Here is a 27,254-nt window from a genome sequence, read left to right as displayed (position 1 = left end):
GAATTATTGACCCTACTGTATTTTCTGGCATATGACTACTTTTTAACCCAAGAAAATCTTCTCAAAAGTCAGGGGTCCTCTTATACGCCGGGGTCCAAGCTATCTTAGGGACCGCCTCCTCCTGTACAATCCTCCCCGCGCTCTCCGGTCCTCTGGGAGGAACTTACTACAGCCTCTAAAATCTAGGCTTGCGGCGACCTCCCAGAGGGCATTCTCTGCTGTCGCCCCCAAACTCTGGAACGACCTGCCAGATGAGATCCGTCAGATAACATCATTAGACAGCTTTAAAAAAGCGGTCAAGACGGATCTCTTCCGGCAGGCCTTTCCAGATTAACCATCCCAGCCCAGGTTCCCAGGTTCCCTGATTCCCTCATTCCTCCCGTGGCCCCATCTTAGTGATGGTTGAGGATCAACAGAGGGATATCAGGGTTTTTAGTTGTAATTGCTGTTTTTATGTTTGATATTGTGTTTTTAATATGTTATACTATTTAATACTGTCTTAAGGGGGGGAGGGATAAAGGGTTTTTAATTCTCATATTTTATATTTTACTGTTGTTAACCGCCCGGATTGGTTTGCCAGAGGGCGGTATACAAATAAATATTATTATTATTATTATTATTATTATTATTATTATTATTATTAGGGCAGGTGCTGAAACTTCCGAGCTGGACTGGGGAATCTGCAGTTGCCGCATATGGTGGAGGGAGCTCAAAAACGGCCACAGCCGCATCCCTGCCATATGTGGCAACCGTATGAAAGCAGCAAGGGCAACGCTGTACAAGTACAGTAGAAGAAAATCCACTCACTAGGATTCATGGAAAGAAGTGACTTAACGCGGTCCCGATGACGAAGTGAGGGGGCGCCTCACCGGGAAGATGTAAATGAAGGGTGGAGCAAGCTGCAGGCATCCGATTCCGGGATGCCCGGGGTATGGAAATAAGAGCTGTGTTTGCACTACTGCTCTGATAGTCTTGGAGACAGGGAGGGCTGGGCAGGCAGGGAGAGCTGACCAAGCCAAGCAGGCTTTGTATACAACAAGTTTTCCTGCTAAGTACCTGCATGTCATAAGCATTTCAATTAAAATTATCATATTGAAATCAAATCTGATGTTTTCTAATTTTTATTTGGTGTGTGTTGGAAGAGGGGTGGTCTTATACGGCGAGTATATCCCAAACTCTATATTTTAACTGGAAAAGTTGGGGTCGTCTTATATGGCCAGTCATCTTATGCGCCGGAAAATGCAGTATTTTGATATGTGTGAGATATTTATAGCAGGGATAGCAAACCCTTAGCCCATGTGGCTTCAATTCTGTCCCACAACCCTGAGAAGAGAGGAGGGATTTATAATCCCTTTTCCCATGTTGCAGTGGGCTTCTAAAAGAAAAAATAATTGGAACCTTTAATAGTTGAATTGGGGGGCTTTGCTGAGGAGGGAAAAGTTAACCCTTTCCTCCCTAGTGCTGTGACTGTCCATGTCTCCCCAGCCCCAAATGCCTATCATCTGCTGGAAACAGGCTTCCACTCTCACCATTATATGAATAAATGTGCACATGCATGAGTATATGAAAATGTGTATGAATGAAACAGGACAAGGCGATGACATCAGAGGCCACATACCAGCCATGAGGTGGCCTTGCCCACTGCAGACATGCAGTTCCCAAATCTTTACGCAGAACCAGTTCATTCCCCAGGCTAATAAAGTCTGCCAAGCCCCAATCTATAGGAATCAGCAGAGCTTTGAGGAATTAATTCCATTTCTAAAATAAATCTAACATTAGGCTTAGGGTTATATAACCTCAATGTAACCAACGAGAAACCACTCATGGAGAGGCTGTGAAACAAATCAGGTTTGTGTCATATGAGGTCTTCTTTCCCTTCATTCACCATTTCCCTTTGTCTGTGATTGCAGTGTTATTATTTATTTTGCAAACTGTTCCCTGCCTGCCTCATATTAATAAGCCTCCTGGTTTTGATGTGCCATATGCTCACTTCCGCGTTTAGAGAAACAAACCCATCGAATGTTCTCCTGAATATCTTTGACATGCAATAATAGACCTAGGAATGCTTAAACCATTGGTGTTTGCCTTTTCTATGAAATGTTATTAGCTTTGAATAGCACAAAGAAGCAGAAGCCAAGGACACCATCTGGTGCTTTTGAAAAAGTGACAAAGTAGGAAAATAATAAGAGAGACAGTGTGCAAAATGGTAGTTTGCTTTGGTTTAAACTCCTTGTTTGCCAAGAGTTGGAGCCACTATTACAGGGATCTTGGCTTCAAAGCTTGTATGCAACTGTTGCAGCTATTCATCCACATTGGTCAAGAGTTTATTGTAGCACAAGCTTCTGTGGCTCAGTTTTGTCAGAAGTATGTATGAAGTGTTATTTTCAATTGACGGGCTGGGCATGAGTGCACACCACGTGTATGGGCAGACATGGATCTGTCTCTCACATTCACACATACGGATTTATATGTACTTTGAGTGCCAACAGAAATGGAAACAGAGAGGCTAAAAGGTATTTTTTTTCTTTACACATATTCTCATTCACATATATCTCTGAACATCTGTGCATGCATTCAAGTAAGAATATTAATTTATAGATTGGCGCAAGTGGCATCAAGTCCCCAGAGCAAGTACTACAATAATCTATCATTCCTTATGCTGCCATGGTACTCTCTGTTATATGTTGCTGCAACAAATTAGTACAAGTGCATCTATGGAATTTACCTAAGGCTGCAATTCTAAAGACCCAGGCAGCTCCAACAAATGTTTGTCTGTTTAGGATCGGAACACAGAAGTTTCATTCCTATTTAATTGTCTGATAAATGTATATCCTGCTTTTCTTCCAATGAGCTACGGGTGAAATACACGGCTCTCCTCCTCCATTATATTTTCAAAATATCTCTGTGAGGTAAGTCAGGATAGAGAATATGAGCCCAATGTTACTCAGTGAGTGTAAAGTCGAAGGGTTTCGTTCTCTGAAGATGCCAGCCACAGATGCTGGCGAAACGTCAGAAAGAAACTCTGCTAGAACATGGCCACATAGCTTTAAAAATCCACCAAACAAATTACTCAGTGAGGTTTGTGGCTCATGCATCTTTGAAGTGCCAGCCCAACGTTCTGGGCTTATTTGGTTCTGTGTGCGGTGGCCATTCTGCCAGACCCAGAATGGACAGACAGACAGAAATCTGGCAGATGAAGCAAGTTTTAGCAAAGAAGTGAGGGAAAGCACTTTGCCTGCTTTCGAAGGGAAACCAGTTAAACTTGTAAAAAGAGAGAAGAGAAAAAGAATGTGGCAAGCCTATTGGAAACGGAGCATTAAGGTTAATATTAATACCTCTGCAGTTCCTGGCCTACCTTTCTGGTGCTTTTATCCATGAACCACAATGTGGGCTTAGTTTGCTAACTTCAACTTTGAACCACAAGAGCTTATTATTACATCAAACTCCCATCTTCTTGTCTTGCTTGCAGTTTGCTGCGGCAGCCTTCTTCCTGCTCTTTTGACCTTTCTTTTTAAATTGGCAGGAGATGGAAGCATGTTGTGAAGAGTATCTTTGTTCCTCTACCTATTTGTCTTTAGCAAAGTAGCGCTCTAGTTATTCTGCTTTGTGGGAAGGGTGAAAGTGTTCAGAGATCTGGAAAGAGCATGAGAACAATGGGGAATCTCTCATTCTCCTCTTGCCTTTTACTGCAGAAGGGCTCAGTTTCAGTCCTCAAGATCTCTCATTATATTATCTAACAGGGCTAGAAAAACCTTTGCCTGATGCTCTGGAAAGCTCCCGATAGTCAGAGAAACATGTGATCTGTTTAAATTAGCATTAGGGGTTCAGATGTGATTTTTGCCACTGAAAAGGACCGAGCAGCTCCTATCCTGAAGGCAAAAGTCAGTGCAATTTTGTATATTTAAAACAGTGTGCACAATTGTTTTGTTTATTCCCCAAAGAATCAAGTATGGCCCTAATATACCTGATAATACAAAAAGAATGGTATTTGAAACCAAATAAGAACAGCTTTATTTCTGCACCATTCTTTTTGAATCACCCTGTAATTTCAGACAGGGACCTGCTTGAAGAACACATTGTCTAGCTGCAGAATCTGCAGTGTTTAACCCAAGTGAAATCCAGCTTTAAGAACAATTTGATGTGCAACAGATTCATGCATTGAAAGCTTCATCCTAATAATTTCTCTCCAACAACAGCACAGAGGGGTTGTGGGGTTTCATAGAATCATAGAGCTGGAAGGGGCTACAAGAGGTATGTAGTCTAACCTCCCTGCCATGAAAATATATTCAACTAAAGCACTCCCAAAAGATGGTCATCTAACAAAACTTCAAGGAAAAAGAGCCCACCAGACACTCAGGCAGTGTATTCCACTGTTGAATGGCTCTTACAGTCAAATGTTTAGCTGGAATCTCTTTTCTTGTAATTTGAATCCATTGGTTTGTGTTCTGGTCTCTGGAGCAACAGAAAGCAGATTTGCTCCATCTTGTACTTAACATCACTTCAGGTATTTAAAGATAGCTATCCTATCACTTCTTAAATCTTCTCTTCTCCAAGCTAAAAATATCCAGCTCCCTAAGCCATTCCTCCCTGGGTTTTGTTTCCAAAACTTTTACCTCCAGGCTAAGGTTTCCAGACCATTTAACTCTTGTAAGACAAAAATAGTGTTTTGATGTTTTATTAGTATTACAAGACAGATATCTGTATATCTATATCTATACCTAGCAAACTTCCCAGAATTGTCTTGAGAATTCAAGATAGCTTGTATAATATTCTGTACTTGGATACAGAATATAAAACATGTATGTGGCATATCTATTGTGATGGGAATACATTTGTATTATTTTCTGCCTGTCCTTTACAAAACATGTTTCTTCACTTATTGAGACATACACACGCTTGATAACCATGATGCTTTGTAATATTTTTGCCAAGATCAAATTTACTTCCCTGTCCCCTGATCTGAAAATACTCAGCAGAAGATTTGTCTTCTTAATGAGGAAGGAGTGAAATTCCAAATACTGATACATTCAGAGTGTCTTGCTTCCTCAATGGAAAAAAAATGGCCAAAGTTACTCATTCAAACCTCAACTTTCAGAATCCCCTGCTGGTATGACTAATAATCATGTCAATGGATTCTGGAGTTATAACTATTCCATGTCTGGCCATTCTTTCACACATTTCCCACAGACTCGGATTAGATAGGTATACACATAAATATTCCCTCCTATACAACTGGCATGGGGTTTACTGAACTAAATAATTAATTTGGGATGTTCCCTTTGGCATATCATGATCACTCAGACCTATTTCAATTAAATTAATACACATTTGAACAGTAACATTTTCCATTAAAATACTCTGCATTTTAATTTCCTTCTCCTCTATGACCATCATATTGACTAAAGAGAATAAGGGATTTCATCAGTGCTCTTGTTGATGAGCAACTCAGAGTTTAACATATTCTTTGAGAAGCATCTCCAGTTTATGACTCAGCAGAACGTTGCCCTTCACCTTCACCTTGCCAACCAGGAAAGCCTTCTGTGGTTTCATCTTGCCCAGAGCGAGCTCCATGAAATCGTGGTCAGAGAGAATGAACACGGTGTTGGCAGGCTTGCGAGAAGCTCCTTGGTAGACCTCACCAGAACCTGTCTTCAGATCCAAAGTCCACTGTGCCACTATCGTCTCTCCACACATGATGTCCCACTGAAAGACCGCATTCACCTTTTTGACAAGTTGACTGCCAACCTCCTTGATGCGGCGACCAAGTTCTTCAAATATCAGGTCACTCTGGAGTCCAGTGGCTTTTGTGGAAGGGTTTTTAGAAGCTGACATGAGAGTCACATACAAATCTGAGACAGCAGTTTCCTCGGGTGTGTTGATCTTTGTCTGAAGACATGCTTTCTTTTTTTCTTTCCACACCTTCATCTGTAGACTTTTGAAGAATTACTTAATGTTATTAGACAGCAGAGGATGGTTGTACTTTCCAGATGTATCCCACTGTGGATGCAATAGCTCAGTATGTTACCACACCTCCTTGGATGTCTGGCTTAGTGTTTTGGGTTTGACAGAGTGGGTTTACATTACTAAAATCATTGTTGGGTGGACACATTGTGAAATCAGATGTGACAGCCAGTCAGCATCAAGTTTTAATTTGCATGCTGTGTGCTCATTGGTGAATATACTCTATTGTAGTGTTGAAGATTTCTTACATTTAGAAAGGATGCATCACACTTTACATTTACTTAAGAAATCAGAAAGACTATGCATGGATGATCCTGACTTTGGTATTCAGTGGTACATTTTTATGCTTGAGAATCGTATCCTGTTCCTTCATAGCTGCCCTTCCAAGTGTTTGACTACAGTCTTCATTTTGATTAACGACTGAGTCAAAGCACAGAAAATCTTTTAACAATTTCAATGTCTTTATCACCCACTTTAAAATTATATAAATTATATATGGCCATTATTTTTGTTTTCTTAGTATTTAGTGCTCACTGTACTTGGATGTGAAAGCTGGACAGTGAAGAAAGCTGACATGGAAAAAACTCATTTGAAATGCAACGCTGGACAACAATTCCATGGACTGCTAAAATGTTAAATATATGCTGGCTAAGTGCTGTAATAAATTAATTAATACATTCAAAATGACAAATAAATGGGTCGAAGAGCAAATCAAGCCTGAACTTTCATTAGAAGCCAAAATTACTAAACTGAGGCTGTTGTACTTTGGGCACATCATGAGATAACATGATTAACTGGAAAACGTTATTCTGTTTGGTAAAGTTGAAAGCAGTAGGAAAAATGGAGGAGCCCAAGATGGATAGACTCCATCTTGTCTACAGGATTAAAATACTGTTCATTCCAGCTGAATAGAATGTGATCTGGCTATGCACAATTCATAAGGGTTTAGGCTTTTTGCACTCCCCCCCCATTCCTTACACTCAGTAGGAAAAGACTTGCATTTTTTTACCAGAGTATCCACAGAAATCTGCCGAAATGCACGTTATCGTGTGTGAGGCTTCACATGGAGTCAGATGACTGCACATTTTCAGCAGAGGTAGCATGGATAGGTGTAAATAGATGAAAATTTGCACTGGAAAGTGAAGACAATTAACCATCAATGTGAATGTGCAAATATCTGCAGAAATTTGCATAGTACACTGACGTGGAGACTGGCCCTCAGTCAAGGAAACTATGGCACTGAGTTTCCAAGAACTAAGCAGAGATGGATTAACAGGGTCTCCTGAAGGTCTTTCATTCATAGGGTTGCCATAAGCTGAAGCCAGCATGATGGCACATGACTGCCAAATGGCTTTGCTAATTTCCAGTGAAATAGTTGTTGCCTTTCCATTATAAAACTATAGATGAGCAAATCCCTCCCATGGCTAAACCCCCTCCAGAAGTAATCTAGAGCAAATGGATGTTAGTTCCCAGATGTCTGGAAGTTTTATGCAGATTTGCTCTAGAGCGCCTGGTGTGTGATGCTGACAGCATTGCTATGTGCTGAACCCAACAGGGCTTGATTCCTACTGTGACATTCACACAGTGAAAGGGGGCCTCTGCATCTCTGTATAAAGTATATACTTCATGAAGGCATGGGCAGGAGAGCTGCATTTACACTGATGAATGTTGTAATAAGGCAGGAGTGGTATTCTGCAGCCCAGGGAGCATCCCATGTAGCCCTAGGGATTCCCCAAGTCTTGATCCCAATGATCAGCTCGAAAAAAAGGGGCAAAATTTGTAAATTTTGTGCAAAACAATTATTGTGGGGGGGGGAGACATGGCTTTACATATAAACATTGTTTCAAGTAAAATATCACCCCCAAAAGTAAACGAAGTCACTTCCAGTTTAGAAAAGGGCAGCAATGCAGCTCAGAGAGTAATGAAGACTCCCAAAAGGTCCCTTGATGCTCATGCCTGCAATTGCTGCATGGTGCTGGGCATTATGGTGATGATTTATGCCACTGAAATCTGGACCAACATTCGAGCCAGTCTGGAGTCCAGTCCTTCCACTGAGGTTAGGAATTTGCTGCCATTTCTAAATACTACCCTAGAAACTGCTGACAGTAATGTAAACAGCATGTTGGCAAATCTCAAAGCCTATTTAAAAGCGGCTTCAAAAGCAGCTTGCAGTAGTGTTGAGGGACTACATTTCTGGAAAAAAAAGTCTCATGACTCAACTGCTTTTATGAATTTTAGTCAGTACTTTATATTACTTGCAGACAACAGCAATAAAAAGAGGGAATGGACTCCAAGATTTTCTTAAAGTGATCACCCATTTAATGTGTATGTTGTAGGAATGGGCAATTGTTGATGGCCTCAATACTCTAAAGGCATCAGATTCCGTTTGATCTTGGAAGCTAAGCAGGGTCAGCTCTGGTTAATACTTGGATAGGAGAGCGCCAAGGAGTATCAGGTGCTGTAGGCTCTCTGGTCCCCTAAAATCTAAAGTGGAATGCATCTAATTTAAACAGAGTGGCTAAGATCCTGCACTGCAGCTGTGTACCTCCACAACCAACATTGCACTTTGATAATACTGTTGATTGCCTCGTGAACTGCAACATTATGCTACCAAGTGCACAACTGAATGTGTCACTGGATGCACAACCAATTTAATGCACCCACAGGATGTGCAGATGAATGAGCAAACAAGACATCTAATGGCACCATAGGCATATCTCTTCTACAAACTTGAACTGAAAGCAGATGTTCTTCAACAGACAAAAATGTCCAAATGCTTCTCAAATGAAAGTTATGCATGGATAAGACACCAACGGGATTCCTGTGTGGATTAAAAGAAACACAACATCTTAGAAGCCATGTCCCATGTCTCGTAGCTGATTAAATACTTACCATGCACAACAACCTATCTGGCTATAATGAAATCTTAAATGGTGTTTTTCCTAAAATACTGGAAATCACAAGATACAAACTGTGGTAGAAAAACAAAGGACAGACTTGCCCTTTGAGCAATGCCAAATTGCACATTTGGCAAAACCCACAACATACAAATGCATCTGTCAAGTTGTGGAAATTTGACTAGACAAGGCTGAAATTCTTTGGTTTTCCACAAGTTTTTTGCAGCCTGCTACTTCTGTTCTCTTTACACAACATCTGCTTGGTAGGACCAGATGGCCTTTGCTGGCTGTGGCAGAAATGTCACCAGCACAGAATGCAAGAGGAGTGTCTGTTACTAAATCTCAAGGCCAAACAACACTTTACCAGGAATGGGCAACTGTGGCCCTTCCGACATTATTGGTCTGGAATCCACACAACTGGCCATGCTGGCTAGGACTAGCAGAAGTTGCAGTCCAACATCTGGAGGGCCACAGTTGCCCACACAGAATGCTTCACACACTGAGTATGTGGCTCCAGTCCTTTTCAAAGAGAAAAATATGTTTGCAGAGGAAGTAGACTGGAAGCAGAGAAGTGACTGGTGGGAAAAGTGCTTGCTCTAAATCTATTCCTGCTGCAGCTTTCCTCCTGGAAGGAACTCTAATTCAGGACAGCTGAAGAGAAGGGTAGGCACTGTGAAACAGCTACACACTGAGTGTGTAGTCTGTACTTGGCCAGCAGCAACCAGCACAACATGACTGACTGTATATCCCTCATGAAAGAAATGTGGCCAAGATCATCCCTTGGAAGCCTAACAGGGACAGGTGACAGAGGTGCCTTCCTGACAGTTAATGTTAATGTGACCAGATATTTGTTCTGAGCAAGTCCAGTGAGTTTCTTGATAAAGAAATTGACAGTAGACACAAGAGAGATTCTGGTGGCAAACTTTATTAGTAAAGTTTCCCCCCTTTTTTTTTTGAAAAAGTTTAAAATACACATACAAACACACACTTTTCACAAAATAGGTACATGGCAGATCAGTGAAACCCACTATGTATGGATTCCTCCTCTCCCCAACCCAGGAATTGTTTTTCACAAACTGAACAGTCTGACACAAAAATACACGCACAGCACACAAGCAGTGCACACATATTTTGTAGTGTTATGAGAAAAAACAAAATCATACTGATGGGATCAAAATATAAGGTTACTCTTTAATGCTAAAGTGAAAATCTAAGGGGAAAATATTTATTAAAATGGATCAGATGATCCATTACAGTAGTGCTGCTTATAATCTCCATAGAAAAACCACCATTCTTCATTCAGCAATGGTGGTCCTCTTCTTACATTATACTAGTAGTGTGAGAACTGCTGCATCAGTTTCTTCCTGGATCACCAAGGTAACACAAGAACCCTGTGCCATATGGGAGAAGTCCACAACACCATTTATCCCCAAATCAGCGTTGTTTATTTTGAGAGTGGGCAGGGAACAGTACAAAAGGGGTACAACTTCCATGTGGCCCAGGTCTTCTTTTATTTCTTGGTGGTGTAGAAAACAGAAACACTGCAATTTCTATTTCGCTAGAATAATATCAGAAAAAGGACTGGCTGCATGAAACCAGGCAAAGAACTGATTCTACTGTAATGTCTACGGTGTGGATGGCCCTAAATACCACAGACACAAATACATAGTGCGGGTATTCCCTGTCACACCAGTAATATCTCTTTCTAGAAAATGGGGATTGACAAATTTTTGGTGGGGGGGTGGGGAGTATGTAGCTGCCAGAATGTATCCCATCCACTCCCAGTGGAAAGTGGGTCTTACTTTGACCTTCATGCTGAGTATGGAGACATCCCAATTGCCTCCAAAGCACAGCACAAGATTATGGTCAATCCTTTTCCCAAAACATGCAGTACAATTTAATGAGTCCATCTTCCCTCTGGAAAAATGACATGGGGAAGATAGCTGGGGTTCACACTTACAGTTACGCTGTGCTTTCATGGTGCAGGGCATTGTTCTAACCCATTCCCCAGCTTCCCTCCCTCACAATCTGCTAGCAGATTAATCATTCTTACTGGGGCGAGGGGAGAGGAGGGAGACGTTCCATGGTGAGAGCATTTGTAAACTCTGCAAAGAACATCCAGGCAGGGTAGATGATGGGATTCCACCCCACATATATGCGGCCTAACCACACATGTGGTAGCCACTGTTAATCACAAAATAAATTAACCAAATAAATAACAACAAAAAAGTAATCTACCATCTCCATTTTTAAGCATATTAGCAATGGAAAGAGATAACATTCCTTTGGTTGTTTTCAAATACAGCAAGATGCAGATCTTAACTTCTTATTTCTTTGTTCCAAGTCTCTTTTTGACTCATTTTTTTCATATAGGAATTGAGTGTCATCCACTAATGAGTAAAGAAGGTCGCCAGCAGCTTTTTATGCAGGATTTCTGTCAAAATAGTGAGCAAGGGAAGAACCATTATATGACACAGCTCACATCTCCCCAACATACCAAATCATTTGAAACTAGCATTGGTTTTAATGATTGCCTTAATCTACCTTAAAGGAACAACAGTAGAACTGCTTCATTTTTAAATGTGGGTTTAACCTCTGTAAACCTTTTGAAATTATCTTCCCATGTTCTTCTTCTACAATTAGCCTCACATGTACCTCTTCCACAATTAGCCAATTGACAGCTTGGAGCACAATTTTTCTGAAAACACGTTACATTCTGACACTCAGAAGGATACAGGTATTTCTTCCCCAAACAGCTTCCACAACAATGAGCATGCACTGTTCTTGAATATGTCTGATAGCTGCTCATGTGCCTTTCCCATGCACACCTGGGTCCCCGACTGCCTTTTGCTTAATCAGTCAGGGGTCAGAGATGGAACTGCATTCCCTGGCAATCAAAATTCTTTCCAGATTCCCTTATGACAATCAGCTTTACTGTTGGGCTGTAGGCAAGACACTTTTGCTGCTTTCCAGTCCCCTTCTCCAGGATACTGGTGCCTGATTGTTGGTAGAAGGAAAGACCCCTCCCATCCAAAAAGCATAGGGCATGGGATGCTTCCAAGTTTATGGCTTAATTTATCAAGGCATATTCCAGCCCACTCCTTGAAAACAAACTAGCATGTCCTCCCCAACATTTTGGGAACCAAAAATTTAGAGAACAAGTATGAACTGTGTACCATCTATATCAGCTGGTCTCAACCTCCCTAATGCCATGACTCACAGGTTGAGAACCACTGCACTAGAGCATTATAGATTATGGCGCCAACCCAGGGTCTTAGGCGACCCATGTGAAAGGGTTGTTCGACCCCCAAAAGGGTTGAGAACCACTGATCTATATTCTTTCACCCATGCCATTATTGGCACACAACCAAACTACCACTGATCTCCACTGGAAGCCACTGGACAATAATTTCCAAAAACAGATTCGCCTATTTGCATTTTCAACCATCATTTCTAATGTGTGTCAGTTAGTTGAGGAGACCTGGAGAGAGAGACAAAGGGTCTCATTAAAGATCAGATAAGGATTCTGACAGGAGAGGAAGTTCAGTGAAGCCAATCCAGAGCAGACTCTGATTCAGTGGGAATAAGCAAGTCTGATTGGTTAGTATAGTTAGATCACTCTCAGTAGAAATGAACAAAAGTGAGAGATTAGAGTACAGAGAATCAAAAGCCTGTATTGTTTTTGTGTAACCACATTAAACCTGAAATAACCTTTATAAGACACTTTATTTTTTTATGTTATTTAATAAAATTACTGTTTGCTTTTTTACGGTAGCTGTCTCTGTCTGAGTGATTTCTATTAACTATAAACCAAGACAAGCATGCAACCTAAGATACTGAACTGGTTTGTGGAAGACGCTTGGGACTCTAGCCCTTATACAATTCAGAATAGTATTAATGGGGGAAAAGCAGGGCAAATGCCAGTGACTGGGACCTTCTGTGGATAAGAGGCAAAGGTAACCGGCACTGTGAGTGGAATGTACCTGAATCCCTGCAGGAGCCATCAGGGAACTATGAACATAAGCCAATTCAATGCAAAGTCTCAACCATCAAGACAAGGCGGAAGACAATGCCCACTCCCCTTTAGAAGCCTCTTGAAAGGAAACAAAAAGGTAATCTGGCTTTCAAAAATCCCTAGTTCTTTCCAAAGAGAATTTAAAAGCCCTACACGCATCCAACCTGTGCCACTCTTTTTCCTATGCTGCTCAAGAATCTGGACAAAAGGGAAAACAATCTCCTGTGACTGAGGAAAGATTGAATTCACCTTAGAAATAAAAGAAGGATTCAACCAAAGAACTACTGAATCCTTATGAAAAATATACCATTTTTAATGCACTGATAGGACCCTCAATTCAGAGACCCTGTAGGCAGACATTATAGCAACTAAAAACAAAACTTTAAAACCACCAATCTCAAAGACTCAAAAGGAGCCTTCAACAAGGCCCATAACACTGATCTCTGAGATAATTTTTACAAGATGATGTATTGGAAGTATATGGCATAAGAGAAACTGTCTAGAATGTGTAAGGATGTTTCTAATGTATGCTGGAAATGTGAGGAGGATATAAAAGCTGGAAGTCATGAACATATGCAAAATAATGAAGATTGTTTGTCTTTATGTATTCACCTCAAGAAAGTGTATCAAAAAAGAATAGCAGAGGACCAAGATCAGAACCCCGAGGGACCCAACAAATAAAGTAAAGGAAATTATTTCCCCAGTGGAAATGAACAAAAAATCTGACAGGAAAGGGAGAAACAGTTAAGAAGAAGAATATAAATCTAAGGCACAAAGCAAGAGATGATGATCAAGGAAGGGAGGGATAGACAGAGAAAGAAAGAAAGAAAGAAAGAAAGAAAGAAAGAAAGGACGGACGGACGGACCGAGAGAGGTGGGGAGGGGTAGGGAGGGAGTTTGAGATTATGATAGATAACATGAATATCAGGCATTATGTACATAATAGAAGCTTGTCAAACACAAAAGAACTGAGTGGGAACTGCCACTGAAATGTTATTTTTTTCCCAGCTGCCAAATAATCGCTGCAGCCCTTTTTCTGCTCAATATATTTCTTTTCCAGCATTCACTTTTAAAAGTTGGGCCCAAGCCCACCCCCTGCTTATAAAAACCAGCCAGGAGAAACAGAGTTTTTGCTGGTTTCTTTTTATGCCTCAGACCTGTGGCTGCTCAGTTCCTGCACTGAAAAGAGAGAGAGAGAGAAAAAAAAACACCAAGCACCAACCTTGGATACAGAGTCCCCAAACAGCTACCACCTTAGTTTGAACTTTCCCTTTTTGGGGAAGGTTGCTGAGTGAGAAGTAGCCATTCTACTCCAGGCACACCTGGATCCTATCAGCTTTCTGGACCGCTGCCAGTTTGGCTTACAGCCCAGGCATGGCACAAAAAATTGCTTGTGGCTTTGGTTGACCATCTCCACCTAGAGACAGACTGGGATAAGTACAGCCCAAATGATGCTGTTAAAGCTTTCTATGTCCTCTGAAACCACAATACACAATGCCTTTGTAATTTGACTGTTCTGCTCTATCCTGATGCTCCTCCTTCGCCTCTTTCACAGTCAAGTGTACTCACTTCAGTCCTGAGTGACACATTCCTGTTATTCTAATCTCAAATAAAGAATGGCCAAAGGAGTAACAGAAGTTCTCTTCTGATAGAACTGCTGACATTTCAGCTTCTTCCCGTGCAACCAGGTCACACAAAGGAGGTCTATGGTGTGTTTCGCCACGATTGTTTCTAATTCAAAAAGTGTGAAAATTGGCATAAGAAGTAGCCACAGCATAGCTTTCACCTAGGCACTCCACAGATTATTACAGTGCTCTCCAAGCATGGGAAAAACTGTGCAACATTTGCTTGCAAACCATGATAATTACATGAAAGAGGCCTACATGATATTCAAAACTTATGCTGCATCAATGGCTCCATTAGCTATCTTTTATTCTTTGCTTACTTTTATTAACATAGGGTTGTCTTTGTTAAGAAAAATATCTCTCCATTGTCAAGCTAACAGACTGAATTTAAAAGTGGCTCTCTAGTGGCTCCTTTAACTTTATTAAAGTTTTCTGTGTTAAAGACTTCAAACAACCTACAGCAGTCCATTAATTCAGTCCATTAATTCTGCTTCTCAACAATAGGTATTCAGAACATGACGGATCTATGGATTTACTTAGCTATCAATGACAAAAGAGAGATACTTATAATACCACCACACGTTAGCCTGCTTCATTGCTTTTTAAAGTCATCTAAGCCGGTGAGTATCAGTATATCCTGTGGCTACAAAATTTATAAACCAATTATAACTTCTGTTAATTATTTTATTTTGTTTATCTTAAATCTTAGGCTGAAAGAATTACTGAACTGGCACTACAGTGAATGGCCCACCCAATCACAACTCCACTTTGAATCCATGACTATACAAGGAGAAGCTGGATTTATGTAGAGGTATTAGTGGTATTTATAAATGTCATCAAATTCACCTCTGTGCCTCTTAAAAACCACTTTAATTAACACTTTAAGAAGGGCATGTATGCATTCCAGCATGGTATTCTTTATTTTGGCCTCTGAATACTGAGCATTTTCCTTTCAATATTTTCAGCAACCTTCTTTTCTTTCCTACATTACTAAATGAGCACCTTCTTTCTCTCAGCCCCCTTTCTTTCAAAGTTTAGAGTCTCACTAATGATGACTTAAAATAAATTCTCTGGAGGCATTATATTACCACTGCCCAGCATGTTAGGTTTAAATGCCTCTCTGTCGGGAGGCAAGAAAGCCAAAGCAATTTTCAGAATGAAAGCATAGAAAGCAGCTTGACTGAATGGCTTCCCTACAGAATTTTATGAAACCATCACTGAACTCAGTCAGGGAAATGGTGCAAAATGTTCAGTGAATCATTTCAAGAGGGCAGCCTCACCCTGACACAATCAAAAATAGTCTCAGGCCATGCAGAAAATTCAGAATTTCTGAAGGGGCTGTCAAAGTGCTCCATCATGTGGCCAAATCAATGTTCTAGCCACAAAATTGTTCATTTCTTCCCAAGGTTAAAAAGAAATGGATTCAGCAATATAACAGGGCAATTAACTGACAGCTACAGTTCACAAACATTCTAACACATACACACACACACACAGGTCAAGAGCTATGTGGTCAATTTTGCAAATGTAAATAAGCCTTTGGACCTCATGCTATTTATACTCAAGGGGGAAAAGATGAACATTTTTATAATTACATTTAATATATTTCATATATGCTGTGGCTTAGTTCAGACAATCTCACCAAATAAGAAATGGGAAACTACCTTAAAGGTCATGTGTTGTATCTTTTCTTTCATATGTGGCTTCCCCATTACGTCACCAAGCGCTGTGATAGCTGACTAACAAATTATGGCAGGGATTGGGAAGTTATCACTACTTCCCATCCATCATTACATCTGCCTCTTTTCGCACTGGATTGGGGCCAGGGCAACCTCACCAGCAGCCCTGTGGCCGCAATCCGGCATTTTTCCAGACCAAAGAGAAGCAGCAAAATGGCCTGGAAAAGGGGTACCCTTGTGCCTTAGGCACCAACAGTGCCCCAGCGCTAAAGAGGACAAAGGGATGGCCGTCACGACCCCTTTCTCCTCTGCATCGTTGGCGTGGCCATTTGGTTGCCACACCAATGATGCATGGACCCAGAAGGAGCTCCGCCGTTTGGATGTGGCGCGTGCATGACGTCATCATTAAGTGCACCGTGAGGATGGTGCAACATAACAATGGTGCCCCCCAAACGTACTAGGGTTAGGGAGTGTGTGGTTGGTGTGTGCTCCCTAATTGTCGAGAGCATGCCGCTTTATGGCGGTGTGTACCGGCCCTGAGTAAATTGCTAGATTAGCAATTACAGGGTAAGAGCAAGACTATCACTCATCTCAGCAGTGGCCTAGCTCTAAGTGATTCACTAATACACTAAGGGGGCGTTCACACTCATTTGAGGATGTGGATCACTGCACTGATGCATAACTGGGTTTGTTGTTCCCAGTTTGTTTTGTGTCTGCAAATCTCTTTGAGTCATTTTAATCCTTGCGTATTCACACATGCCACCTTTTCGGGTTAAAATGGAGCTGCCTTCCTTCAAAGGGATGATACAGAGCAATCTGAATCGATTCAAAACCTTATTCACATTGCCAACAATGCAGATCCTTCAGGAAAAGTTGGGCAAAAATACAACAGTATCAAATATCCTGGACTAAGTGGTTTTTTGTTAGCCCCCTCCCCCCCCCCAAAAAAAAAAAGTGTAAAGAACGCATTCGGAACATGTGTGAAGAACAAGGATTCAACCTGGATTTATCCCGGATTATTTTCATAGTATGAATGGGGCCTAATTCACCTCTTGCCCTCCCTGGTTTAGACAAGAGTCAATCAGTGTGTGGATATGCATTTTAATGACAGGTAAAGCACACAAGGCACTACAAATCTCATTTCACCCTGTACTAAAGCATGACAAGATTGGGTCCTAATTGTGGGCTGGAAAGTAGAGTTCATACCTGAACTGGCTTTTCATTAGCTAAGGTTCCCTTTCTGAAGAGACATCTCCCTCAGCTCCACTACTTGCACTGGGGTCATTTTTACTTCTAGGAACATTCCTTTCTCTGCTGGATTCAGATGGCACCTTCATCCTGGTCTTCTCTTTCCTTTGTTGCTGTTTCTCAAGTTTTGCCAACTGTTGCAAAGAAGAAGAAAAACAAGGAGAGTTCCATAAATATACACAATAGACAGAGACAACATAGCAACACTGATGGTATTTCGGGCACTACATAAAACATCAAGCCATTATAAAGCTCACTGGCTATTATATTGATAATGTCTATGCTTCTTAGGAAGCTTGTGTACAAATTTTGTGCTAAGAATCATATGCAGCTACCAAATTTGGCATTGTATTACAGTAAATTACAGATAGTTTTATGCTCATTTTAAGGAAAATGTTTTAGGACTGCCTGCAGCATTAGGCAAAAAAACCAGTACTGTAATAATAATATGAAGGCATAGTAATATGAGCAAGAGGTTAAGCACTTTTAAGCCCTATTGGATGCACTGGAAATAATTTAAGCCTATGCTTAATGGTGCTATTGCAATAAGTGGGACTGAAGAATACAAAGCTTAGATGGACTGTGTTTAAACACTGCAGTAGGCAATAGTAAAGGAGATACAGGTTTGTATGACAGTCTAAATATTAACACTATCACATTCTTTAGGTCAGGGTTGTCTGGTTTAAAGAAGGTTAATTTAAACCAAATGACATTTTAACTGCAGTTCCCAGAATTCCCTAACATTGAGCCAGGGCAGTTAAAGTGGTCTCAAACTGGATTATTTCTGCAGTGAGTTTTGGACCTGGGAAATATTATTACTATTTTCCAACCCTCTTACTGGAACAACAATGGTTGTTTCAATGTACACATTTTAACTTGAACAGTTTATTGGTAGTTGTTCATTGTTACAACAGTATTCAGGGTCAGTTGCTTATTTTTAATCACTTTATCATAGTGCAAGAAATGCCATTCACAAACAAATCCTTCAGTTAACTTAAGTTCAACCATAACAACTCTGAGAATACTTTGTATGTTTTATTGTGCATAGTCTACATATATTTAGATTTAATAAGAATAACAAGCAGTAAAGATTAGTGTTTTAGTGAAAGATGTTACATCATATCAAAGCCTAACAACTCTGCATTGTCAATGCTAGAAAGCATTAAAACATGGTTGATCAAGCTTTGTAATAGGGATCATCACATAGGTACAATAATGTTTCACAGCATTGATATAATAAGCAGAATTTAATTTTTTAATTAAAACTATAAAGCAAAAAAGAAGTTTAAACTAAAACAACAACAAAAAGCCCAGTTTAAACAAATGAACAAACAAAACAACTAGGTTTTTCTTCCTACCCCTGCTTTAGTTCCAAAATATTGTTTAACAGTTCTGGACCCCCTAACAAAAACAGAAAATCACCCCATTGGATTGAATGGTGGTGTGCACCCCATTTTGTCCCCCTCCGTTTGTTGCCCGCAAACGGGTGAGGGACACGGATTTGAAGTCCGTGAAAATGGAGGGGCAATGGTATTTTATCTTCTTAGTCAAAGTATTAAGAGCAAAGGTTTTAAGTAAATTACATGAACAGATCAAGCGTGATCTCTCCCTGAAAGCTGGATGACTAAAATGAAGCTGTTGTACTTTGGCCACATCATGAGAAGGCATGAATCGTTGGAAAAGACAAAAATGCTAGGGAAAGTAGAGGGCAGCGTAAAGAAAGGAAGACTGCAGACCAGATGGATATAATCAGGGATGTCACAGGGACGTAGCCGGGGGGGGGGGGGGCTTCTTGGGGTCCGGACCCCCCCTTCCATTAGAAAAATGAATGGTGTGTGCTGCTGCGCCGCCGCACCCAAGCCCCATTATAATGGTGGCACTTAGTCTGGAACCCCCCTCCTAAAATCCTAGCTACGTCCCTGGATGTCACAAGCATAAATTTGCAGGACCTGAGGAGAGCAGTAGAAGACAGGGATCTTGGGGGGGGGGGGGGTCTCATCCACGTGGTCACCAGAGTCAAGAGTAGTTAACGACAACAAAAAACTTTATATTCAACCTTTTCAATGAGCGTTACATAGCATCCCCTCTTAATTTTTCAAATGACTTCCTTTTACCATCAAATGCTGCAACACCAGGTAAAAGTTACAGAAGAACAAATGGCATTTGCATTGAGAGCAATGTAAGGAAGCAGGAATGCTTTCCTTCTCTCCCCAGCTGCAAAACAGTGAATAAGGCCCAGGTGTAAATCACTGTGAAAAACTTTAGCAGAGGCAAAGCAAAAACTATGTTGTGTTTAAGGACCTAGGCTGATTTTAGTCACTAAACTACTTAACAGATGTTCAAGACAACAGGTTGGGTACTATACCATCTTAATTATACTGTGAACAAAAATATCACACAGAATTAAGAGGGAAACAAACACGTAAGCCCTAGAGGAAAGATCCACAACCTGAACCGCTTGACCACACATTGCGAGGCATGCTAAACTGGAAGTATCCTACCTAATTTCCCCTGAAATCCATCTGATAAGTTGGGCTGCAGGGCCAGGAGTGAGGAAAATGCCCTAGCATCTGAGATTTTTTTGCATCTGCTAGTGGCAGGAAAGCAGTAATCCGAGCGAAGATCACAGGGAAGGGGTGAGAGGGAACTTCAAATCCATGCAAACACACCTCAGTAATAATCCCTAGTTTCACTGTGCAGTGCAGTGTGAATGTGTCTATCTGTGTACATACGTTGCAAAGGTTGTACAGCTTTAATCAGAAGAACATGAAAAAAGCAAAAATGACCATCACACTCCAGGAGCCAGCATATATAGCAATATCAAAACTATGAATCATCAGAAGTAAGGATCTGAAGCCTGAAGGGAGTCTGAAAGGTGCCAGGTAACAAATACAGGGACCTAAGAAAATCAGAAACCTCTTTCTTTTCAGAGTCTACCTTGCACTTGGATGTTTGAAAATGCCCCCATATAAAGCCATCTCAATTTGTGTGATAGGCAGCTGACATTCCTAAATACTCCTGCCATGTCAAGAAAGGAAAAGTGATTGATGCTCACTTAAATGGTTTACTTTAATCAGCATCCTCCTGTAATCAGTAATGTAAATCCCACCTCAAAATACAAGCAATTAGCAATGCACACATAATTAAAACATTGCTTCTGCTACACATTTAGCTATGCAAAAATTTGCAGTGTTTCAAAAGCAACTGGTTTTTTAGCAGTTCTGCGATTCCCATTGCTTCTTCACATTAGAATGTCCATATCCAAAATATGGATCTAAAATAGCACAACTGATTTCCTTATGGACAATAAGAACAAATGGGACCCATATAAGACTAACATTACAGAATGGACATTAAAAATTAAAATTAATATTCTGTTTCTAGTAGGACTATTAACAGAGTATAGTACATTTATAGTACATGCAGTCCTTCTGGAACAGCTAACCCTCCTACCAATGTTAGCCCTGTAAATTCAGTCTTGATAACAATTTTGTGGTGGCTTCAGTTCACACTCCTTCAGTAAGAACCTAATATATTGACCCTTTCTTTTTGAACTGGTGTGTATTTCAGGAAAAAGCAAAATGCATGTTTCCAAGGCATGGGAAAAGTGACTATAAGAACCGCTTTGAAGTAAGACAGCACGGTGAGATTTGAAAAAGAATATTTAAAGAGACTTATTAAATTTTTAACAATGTCATAGGGAATGGCTCTGTCATTTATGTACATGATTCCCACACCAACAGTCACTAAGGTAGGTCCTGTCATAAAGAATATAAACTGGACAAGAATGTTCAGTGACAGCAAAATGCTTGTTAATAGTGATTTAAAGGTAGACTGCTGTTAGAATCCTGTTAGTATTCTACCAGATAGTGTTTGTAGTGTAGTATAGTAGTTGGGGGATGATGGGGCTTTAGCTGCAGTAGAGGAGTAGATAGTGATGGTAGTGCATAGCAGGGCCAGGTGTCTTATCTAGTGGCCTTGAAGGCCTGGCTCTTCGAGCGCTCAGAGCTAGGAATGTGCTTTCACTTCTGTGGGAACCAGGAGGGTTTCGCTTGGCGGGTTTCTGCTTGGGAGGGGGTTTGGCTTTTGGGAATTCTGTTCCTTTGTCTTTGGGAGGGTGTGGTCAGTCTCAGCTAAGAAGCTGAGTGAGGCACATGTCTGATTCTGGATCTATCAATAAAGTGCTGTTGATTGTATCAATCAAGCTGACTGGTTGATTGTCTGGGATTCTGGGTGCTAACTCTGACAACTGCCCCCCTCCCCCACTGCAAATCACTCCATCTAATTTCTTTGCTGCAAGACATGGAGTGCTTTTGCACCACTGTTGGGTACAGGAAGGAGAGAATGGTTATTATAGTCAAAATATCTATAGTCGTAGTTTTTATTCTGCATGTAAAGGCTTTGCACCTAATGCCTGGAGTGGCATAAAATGAAAACAGATAAGCAGCTTAGTCTCAAGCCATGACTTTAGTTCTAAGCTGTGGTTAGTACAAACCAAGGTTTGGCAAGATGTATGTATTTTGAAAACTATGATTTACTATAACTAGAAAGAGCCTCCAAACTAGAAATTAGTTTGGAGTGATAAATGTAGTATGCCTGACCTGAATGACACATCTCACCATGTGGAACATTAAACAAGAAGTGAAGCAAACAGCTGGCATCTAACAGAGGAAAAGGTAAAAGAGGGAGTGCATAAACCCGGGGAATATTCTTAATTTTCCAAAGCAAAGTTTAGAATAGTGGTGAAGAAGGTACAGCATGATATGGAACCTCCCAATTTCCCTTCCCATTTTGGGATAAAAATTTCAGCCTCCAAATGGCTAACAGCACCCCTGAGAGGCAATCTCTCAGGGTCTTGCTGGTCATTTTGCTACACTGAAGAACCTTTGTACACTCCTTCACCTTTTGAGATCTGGACAAGGCTTCTTCCAAACAGAAAATTACTTGCTTTTCTGTTTAGAAAAAAATCTTCATTTAGGCAGGGAGCCAGTGCTAAACATTCCCAGAATACAGCAAAACAACTAAGTGCAGACTTTGTAGATACCGTTTGCCACTGAGGGGCATCATTTGACATTTCCAAATTTTGAGTTAAGTAAAAATTGGGGTATTAGTACTCTTAAGGTCCCTTAAGGGAAAATATGATCCCCCAACCACTGGCAGTTGTCTCCCTCTAGTTTTGGTCCATGATATTTGCTACCAGAGGTGAACCAGCAGGTGGTATTTCTCCTGCATGTTACTAAGGGGTTTTCATCTGTTGCATTGTTCACTTAAACTGGGTTAAGCTTAATAAGCTGTGGTTGTTTGCTTCCAACTGTATTTTGGTAAGCAACCACCTCTGCTATACAAATAGCCTAGCCCCAACCCCTTTGCTGACCAAGATTGAAAACCATATTACATGTCCAATGTCACAGAATCATAGAATCGCAGAGTTGGAAGAGACCGCAAGGGCCATCCAGTCCAACCCCCTGCCATGCAGGAATTTTTTGTCTTGCTTGCATACATGCTGTCTATTTCCTCAGAGCTACTGCCTCAGCTTCATCACTTTCCTTAGTGATCTGTTTCTAGTATGCTCTTTTGGACAAGATGGTGTTGTAATGTTATTCGCCAAATTTAGAAGGGCAACTATCATATAACCTCCTTGCAGTTATTTTGACAGTAGATAATCAATTATTTTTGTTAAAGCCATATATTTAGTGTATTCCTAAATCTTTCCAGGAACACGACTCAAAGTTTTATCCTTAACATTTGTATGTACTCATGCATGTATATGATATGCTTGAATATAATGTTTATATGATATGCTGGAATATAAATGTTTCTAACTGGATGTAAGGTAATTTTTGTAACCATTTTATTATTTTATGCTGGCTGCATGCTGTAATAAATTCATTCATTGGTGTAACAGAATCTGAGCAGGTCTAGGAGGCTGCCACTTGCTCTACTCAGCTACTGTCTGAGCAAAGTGACTCCCTTTGACCCATGATAGAGCCAGCACAACAGGCATTTGATGCCATTTCCCCTGGCACAGTCCAGGGAGAAGGACGAACAGGCATGCCCATTCTTCCTCCTCCTCCTGCTATTTCCCAGCCTCCAGATGTCTTGAGATAGCTGGATGCCGGACAAAGGTGCTGTGGAGAAGGAGCCACAGACATGCATCTCTGGCTCCTCCTTCCAGCCTTTTCCCGGCCTTCAGCTGTCTCCGGAGGAAGAGAGCTGGGGGCAGAGAGAGGTCCAGGAAGAGGAGGACCGAGTGCATGCCCGCTCCTCCTCCTCCCCACTTACCTTTCCTTAATGGACCATACACCTTATATTTAAACACTTTTATCTTTTTTGACTGTATTTTATTCTTTTAATAAACAATCTATTTTAATATTGTAATAATTTAATTCTATTTTAATGTATCACTTCTATATGCTTTTAATTGTACTATTCTTTTATTACTGTGAGCCGCTTTTGGTCCCAGTTTTGGGGAAAGGGCGGGATACAAATAAATATAATAAATATAACCACCACCACCTACCTGCTTAGAATCAATGGGAGCTGCAGGAGACTCCAATTCTATAGTCACAGGTCCATCATTCTGGATATGTACCTGCATGTATTCACCAAATTTGCCATCTAAAAAGTTAAGAGTGGGAATGGGAAAAAGAAGACACTTACTCAAGAACAAGTTTGGGTCTACCTCCAGTTAAACTAACAATATTTTTTATTATTTTTTTGCAGTTCAAAGCCAAGGTAATCTGTACTGTATTTATTTTTGGCGTGCGGTTTTCTTTTAAAACCTTCTGTATGACTATGATATGAACATTTAAATTATGGTAACAGTGAAAATGCACATGACTTTGTATCACAGTAAATTAACTAAGGTCTCCTCCTTCACTTGCAGCTCCTCAGAACAACGTCTTGTTTCTATTGTTGTGCTTGTTGTGGGCCTTCAAGTCAACTCCAACTTGCAGCAACCTGATCTTTAAGAGTTTGTTTGGCATGATTTATTCAGAGGACATTTGCCATTGCCTACTCTCAGGCAGTGTGACTGTGATTTGCCCAAGGTCACCCAATGAAATTTATGGCTAAGCAGGAATTCAAATTGTGGTCCTAATCCACCACACAGACCACTATCTCATACTGGCTCTTAAATAATATGCACCAGCTTTTAAAAGAATGATACAGCTCAGAGAGAATAGGAAAGGTTTGGTTCAGCGCTACACCTCACATGTACACAGTATTATTTTGCCTTACAAAAAAAGTTTTGTGTTTAACATGTTTATGTAAAAAGGTTTCATTTCATCCATTCTGCAGCTATCGTTATCTCATGAATATGTACTACGCACCAAATTGGACGGAATGCAAAGCTGCTGATGTGAAGCTAGGGTTTCTGAAATGCATTTAAACCAAATCAAGCAGATCTTTCCAATGTCACTCATGAGTCTTCCACATTCCCCTGTCTACTGTTTTGTTTCTTTTCAAGCATGATAAGGAATGTTTTAGGTTAAATGTGACAGCATAATTCAAACATATTATTTCCAGTATACATTAGTGAATGGCGTGATACATGTCAGATACTAATAAAATAGGAGATCACTCACAAAAGTTGACATGATGCCCTTCTATTGGATCAACTATGGTTGTAAAGTTACAAACTTAGAACACACGTAAAACTAGATTTTTAGTTAGAGCCAAATTACATGCTTCATGTATTTCTATTATTCTTTCCTCTGACTTATCACTTAAAAAACAAAATAAACCAGCAATGGATGGCTTCAAGGTTGAGCAGTGAATTGGCAAACAGCATTGCTATTTAACCCTCTTCCTCCCAGCTATCTGTCTGCTCAATATCTTCTCCAGATGTTTTCCCCTGGAGAAAAAAGATGTGAGGATGCTTTCAACTTTGCTCCCATTCTTAAGTACCAAATTAATATGAACATTTACTTCTCTAAAGCAGGGCTGAATAAGCAGCCAATTGCCAGAGAATGTTGTAAACTTTTAATTCATTACAAAAGGGAAGTTAACTTATTATTTTCACTTGCAATAATCTACCCTCCTAGCCTATTCCACAATGGCCTCTTAACAAATACTTCAGGCTGTGAATCTGAAATGGGCACTACCCTACTATGATTCACAGAGAAGAATTAACGTCAGGTAACACATGGGCCCAGCCTGAAGGAAATAGAGCAAGCTTCCTTCCCTCCAATCTTACTTTCAGATGAGAGTTCATGTCCACATGCTGTTCCAAAGTAGCACGAGGACAGCACCATAGACAAGACTTGGCTCAGGGCAGAGAACTGACACGTCATTTCTGAAACCACTGCTGAGAGTGGTGAAGGTGAAAACATTTCCCATACCACCCACCCACCCACCCATCACTACTGAGATTGCACTAATAGTTGGCAACTAATATCAACAGGAAATAGTAAAGTAAAAAGTGTTCACCTCTTCTACCTCAAAGCAATTCTGATTAAGACTGCAGTCCCAACACTGCCAATAGCATTGCCAGAACTATGATCTTCCTCTACTGCTAGCAGTTGAGTTATAAAAATGGTGGAGCTCTCACTAACTCCATGGCTACACCAGGGAGATCCAAAGTGATGTACAGTACCTCTGCCTTAAACTAATTGGAGACAAGTTAAAAGCTCCAGTTCCCAAAGGCAAGGAGTTTGTATTGCACATCTAGATCATTTTTTTTCATTCATCAAACAATAATTTGTCTTACCTTTAATGAGCTCTGGTTTGTATGTTTTGCGAAGGTGTTCTAGAAAGCTGTTGTAGAATGACTCTGCTTGATCTGTAGGCATGGCCATGTGATAGTCTGGCTTGTTTCCTTTCAGAATACACTGAAGAGTAAACTGGCTCACACACAGCACTTCATACTGCTTGTCCATTACACTTTTAGACCAATGTTTCCCACTTTCGTCTTCAAACACACGCAAGTTTAAAATCTTTCGAACCCTAAGTGGAAAATCAGAAGGCATGAATATGTATGTTCTGGAAAGAAAATAAAAATTTGTATATGCTGTAATAGTTTGAGGATGGCATACCGGTAAAATGGTATGATATAAACCCAGGTTCATAGTTTCTGAAGATTTGGTATTTTGACAATTCAGTCACTGAATGTAAAAAATTAACATTTGTATAAGAAACAAGTAAGCAAAATACATCAAGTAAAGTTTAATGCTTTCTAATGACTTACATATGCTCAAGCTCTTTCTGAGTGTCTTCCACAGAGATACCCAACAGCACACAAATGCCTTGTCCAATGGAACTTATTTGCTCCCCACCAACTGTAAAAGACATTTTAAAGAGGTTAGATTTCCTGAATTTCTCTCTGTCAAATCATCTACATCTCAGCAAGCTTCAGTGGCAATGGAAATTTAAGGTGTTTTTATTCCTGAACTAGAAAGGCAACTTACTGCCCATAGTCTGTAGTCTCAGTGATCAATTATATTTCTAGAAATCTCCTCGCCACTCTCTCTCTAGGAATGCTGTAATAAAACATTTCCTCCAAAACCAATAGAATATGTCTGCAAATGAGATTGGGATCCAAAATGTTTCTTCCTTGATGTGATTAGCTGGTTTGGATCAAGATAAAGATGATGTGGGCCCTTTCTGTGTCAAATGGTACCCAATTCGTATAAGGGATGAGAGGGCTGCAGGCAGCACAGAGGAAGCTTTTAGTTGTGGTTGCGAAGATGTTGCTTTCTCTTCACTAAAGCTAATATAATTTTGACAAGGTTTCCTCTTTAATCTGGTTTCAGTGCTAGGGGCTCAATCCCGGAGAAGCAGCAAAGCAACAAGAGAAAATACATACACAGCGAACCAGCTATGGGCTTGA

General features: G+C 40.5%; 2 protein-coding genes across 4 annotated transcripts in view; both read right to left on the bottom strand.

Moving 5' to 3' along the window:
• Positions 1-5,418: 5,418 nt before the first annotated feature.
• Positions 5,419-6,039, bottom strand: SCP2D1 (SCP2 sterol binding domain containing 1). The gene has a single exon (XM_089518764.1). It carries the CDS (start codon positions 5,923-5,925, stop codon positions 5,446-5,448), a length of 480 nt encoding a protein of 159 aa, XP_089374890.1. The 5' UTR covers positions 5,926-6,039; the 3' UTR covers positions 5,419-5,445.
• A 3,721-nt stretch (positions 6,040-9,760) lies between these two features.
• LOC149316818 (D-aminoacyl-tRNA deacylase 1) overlaps positions 9,761-27,254 on the bottom strand; it is a 37,029-nt gene continuing 19,535 nt past the window's right edge. For 2 of the 3 annotated variants that reach the window (XM_089516339.1, XM_089516337.1), the window contains exons 2-6: positions 26,613-26,703; positions 26,136-26,371; positions 23,946-24,043; positions 17,384-17,559; positions 9,761-11,292 (exon numbers count right to left, since the gene is read on the bottom strand). In XM_089516339.1, coding sequence (XP_089372465.1) covers positions 17,404-17,559; positions 23,946-24,043; positions 26,136-26,371; positions 26,613-26,703 — 581 coding nt within the window. In that variant the 3' untranslated portion in view covers positions 9,761-11,292; positions 17,384-17,403. Of the gene's footprint in view, positions 11,293-13,987; positions 14,053-17,383; positions 17,560-23,945; positions 24,044-26,135; positions 26,372-26,612; positions 26,704-27,254 lie in introns of those variants that run through there. The other variant, XM_089516338.1, reaches the window with a different exon arrangement.

This window comes from Sceloporus occidentalis, unplaced genomic scaffold (genome assembly GCF_023333645.1).
Source record: "Sceloporus occidentalis isolate IW3139 unplaced genomic scaffold, rSceOcc1.0.p SCAF_3, whole genome shotgun sequence".
Lineage (NCBI taxonomy): Eukaryota > Metazoa > Chordata > Lepidosauria > Squamata > Phrynosomatidae > Sceloporus > Sceloporus occidentalis.
The sequence above is the reverse complement of the archived record's forward strand: the minus strand, read 5'-3'. Positions and strand labels throughout refer to the sequence as shown.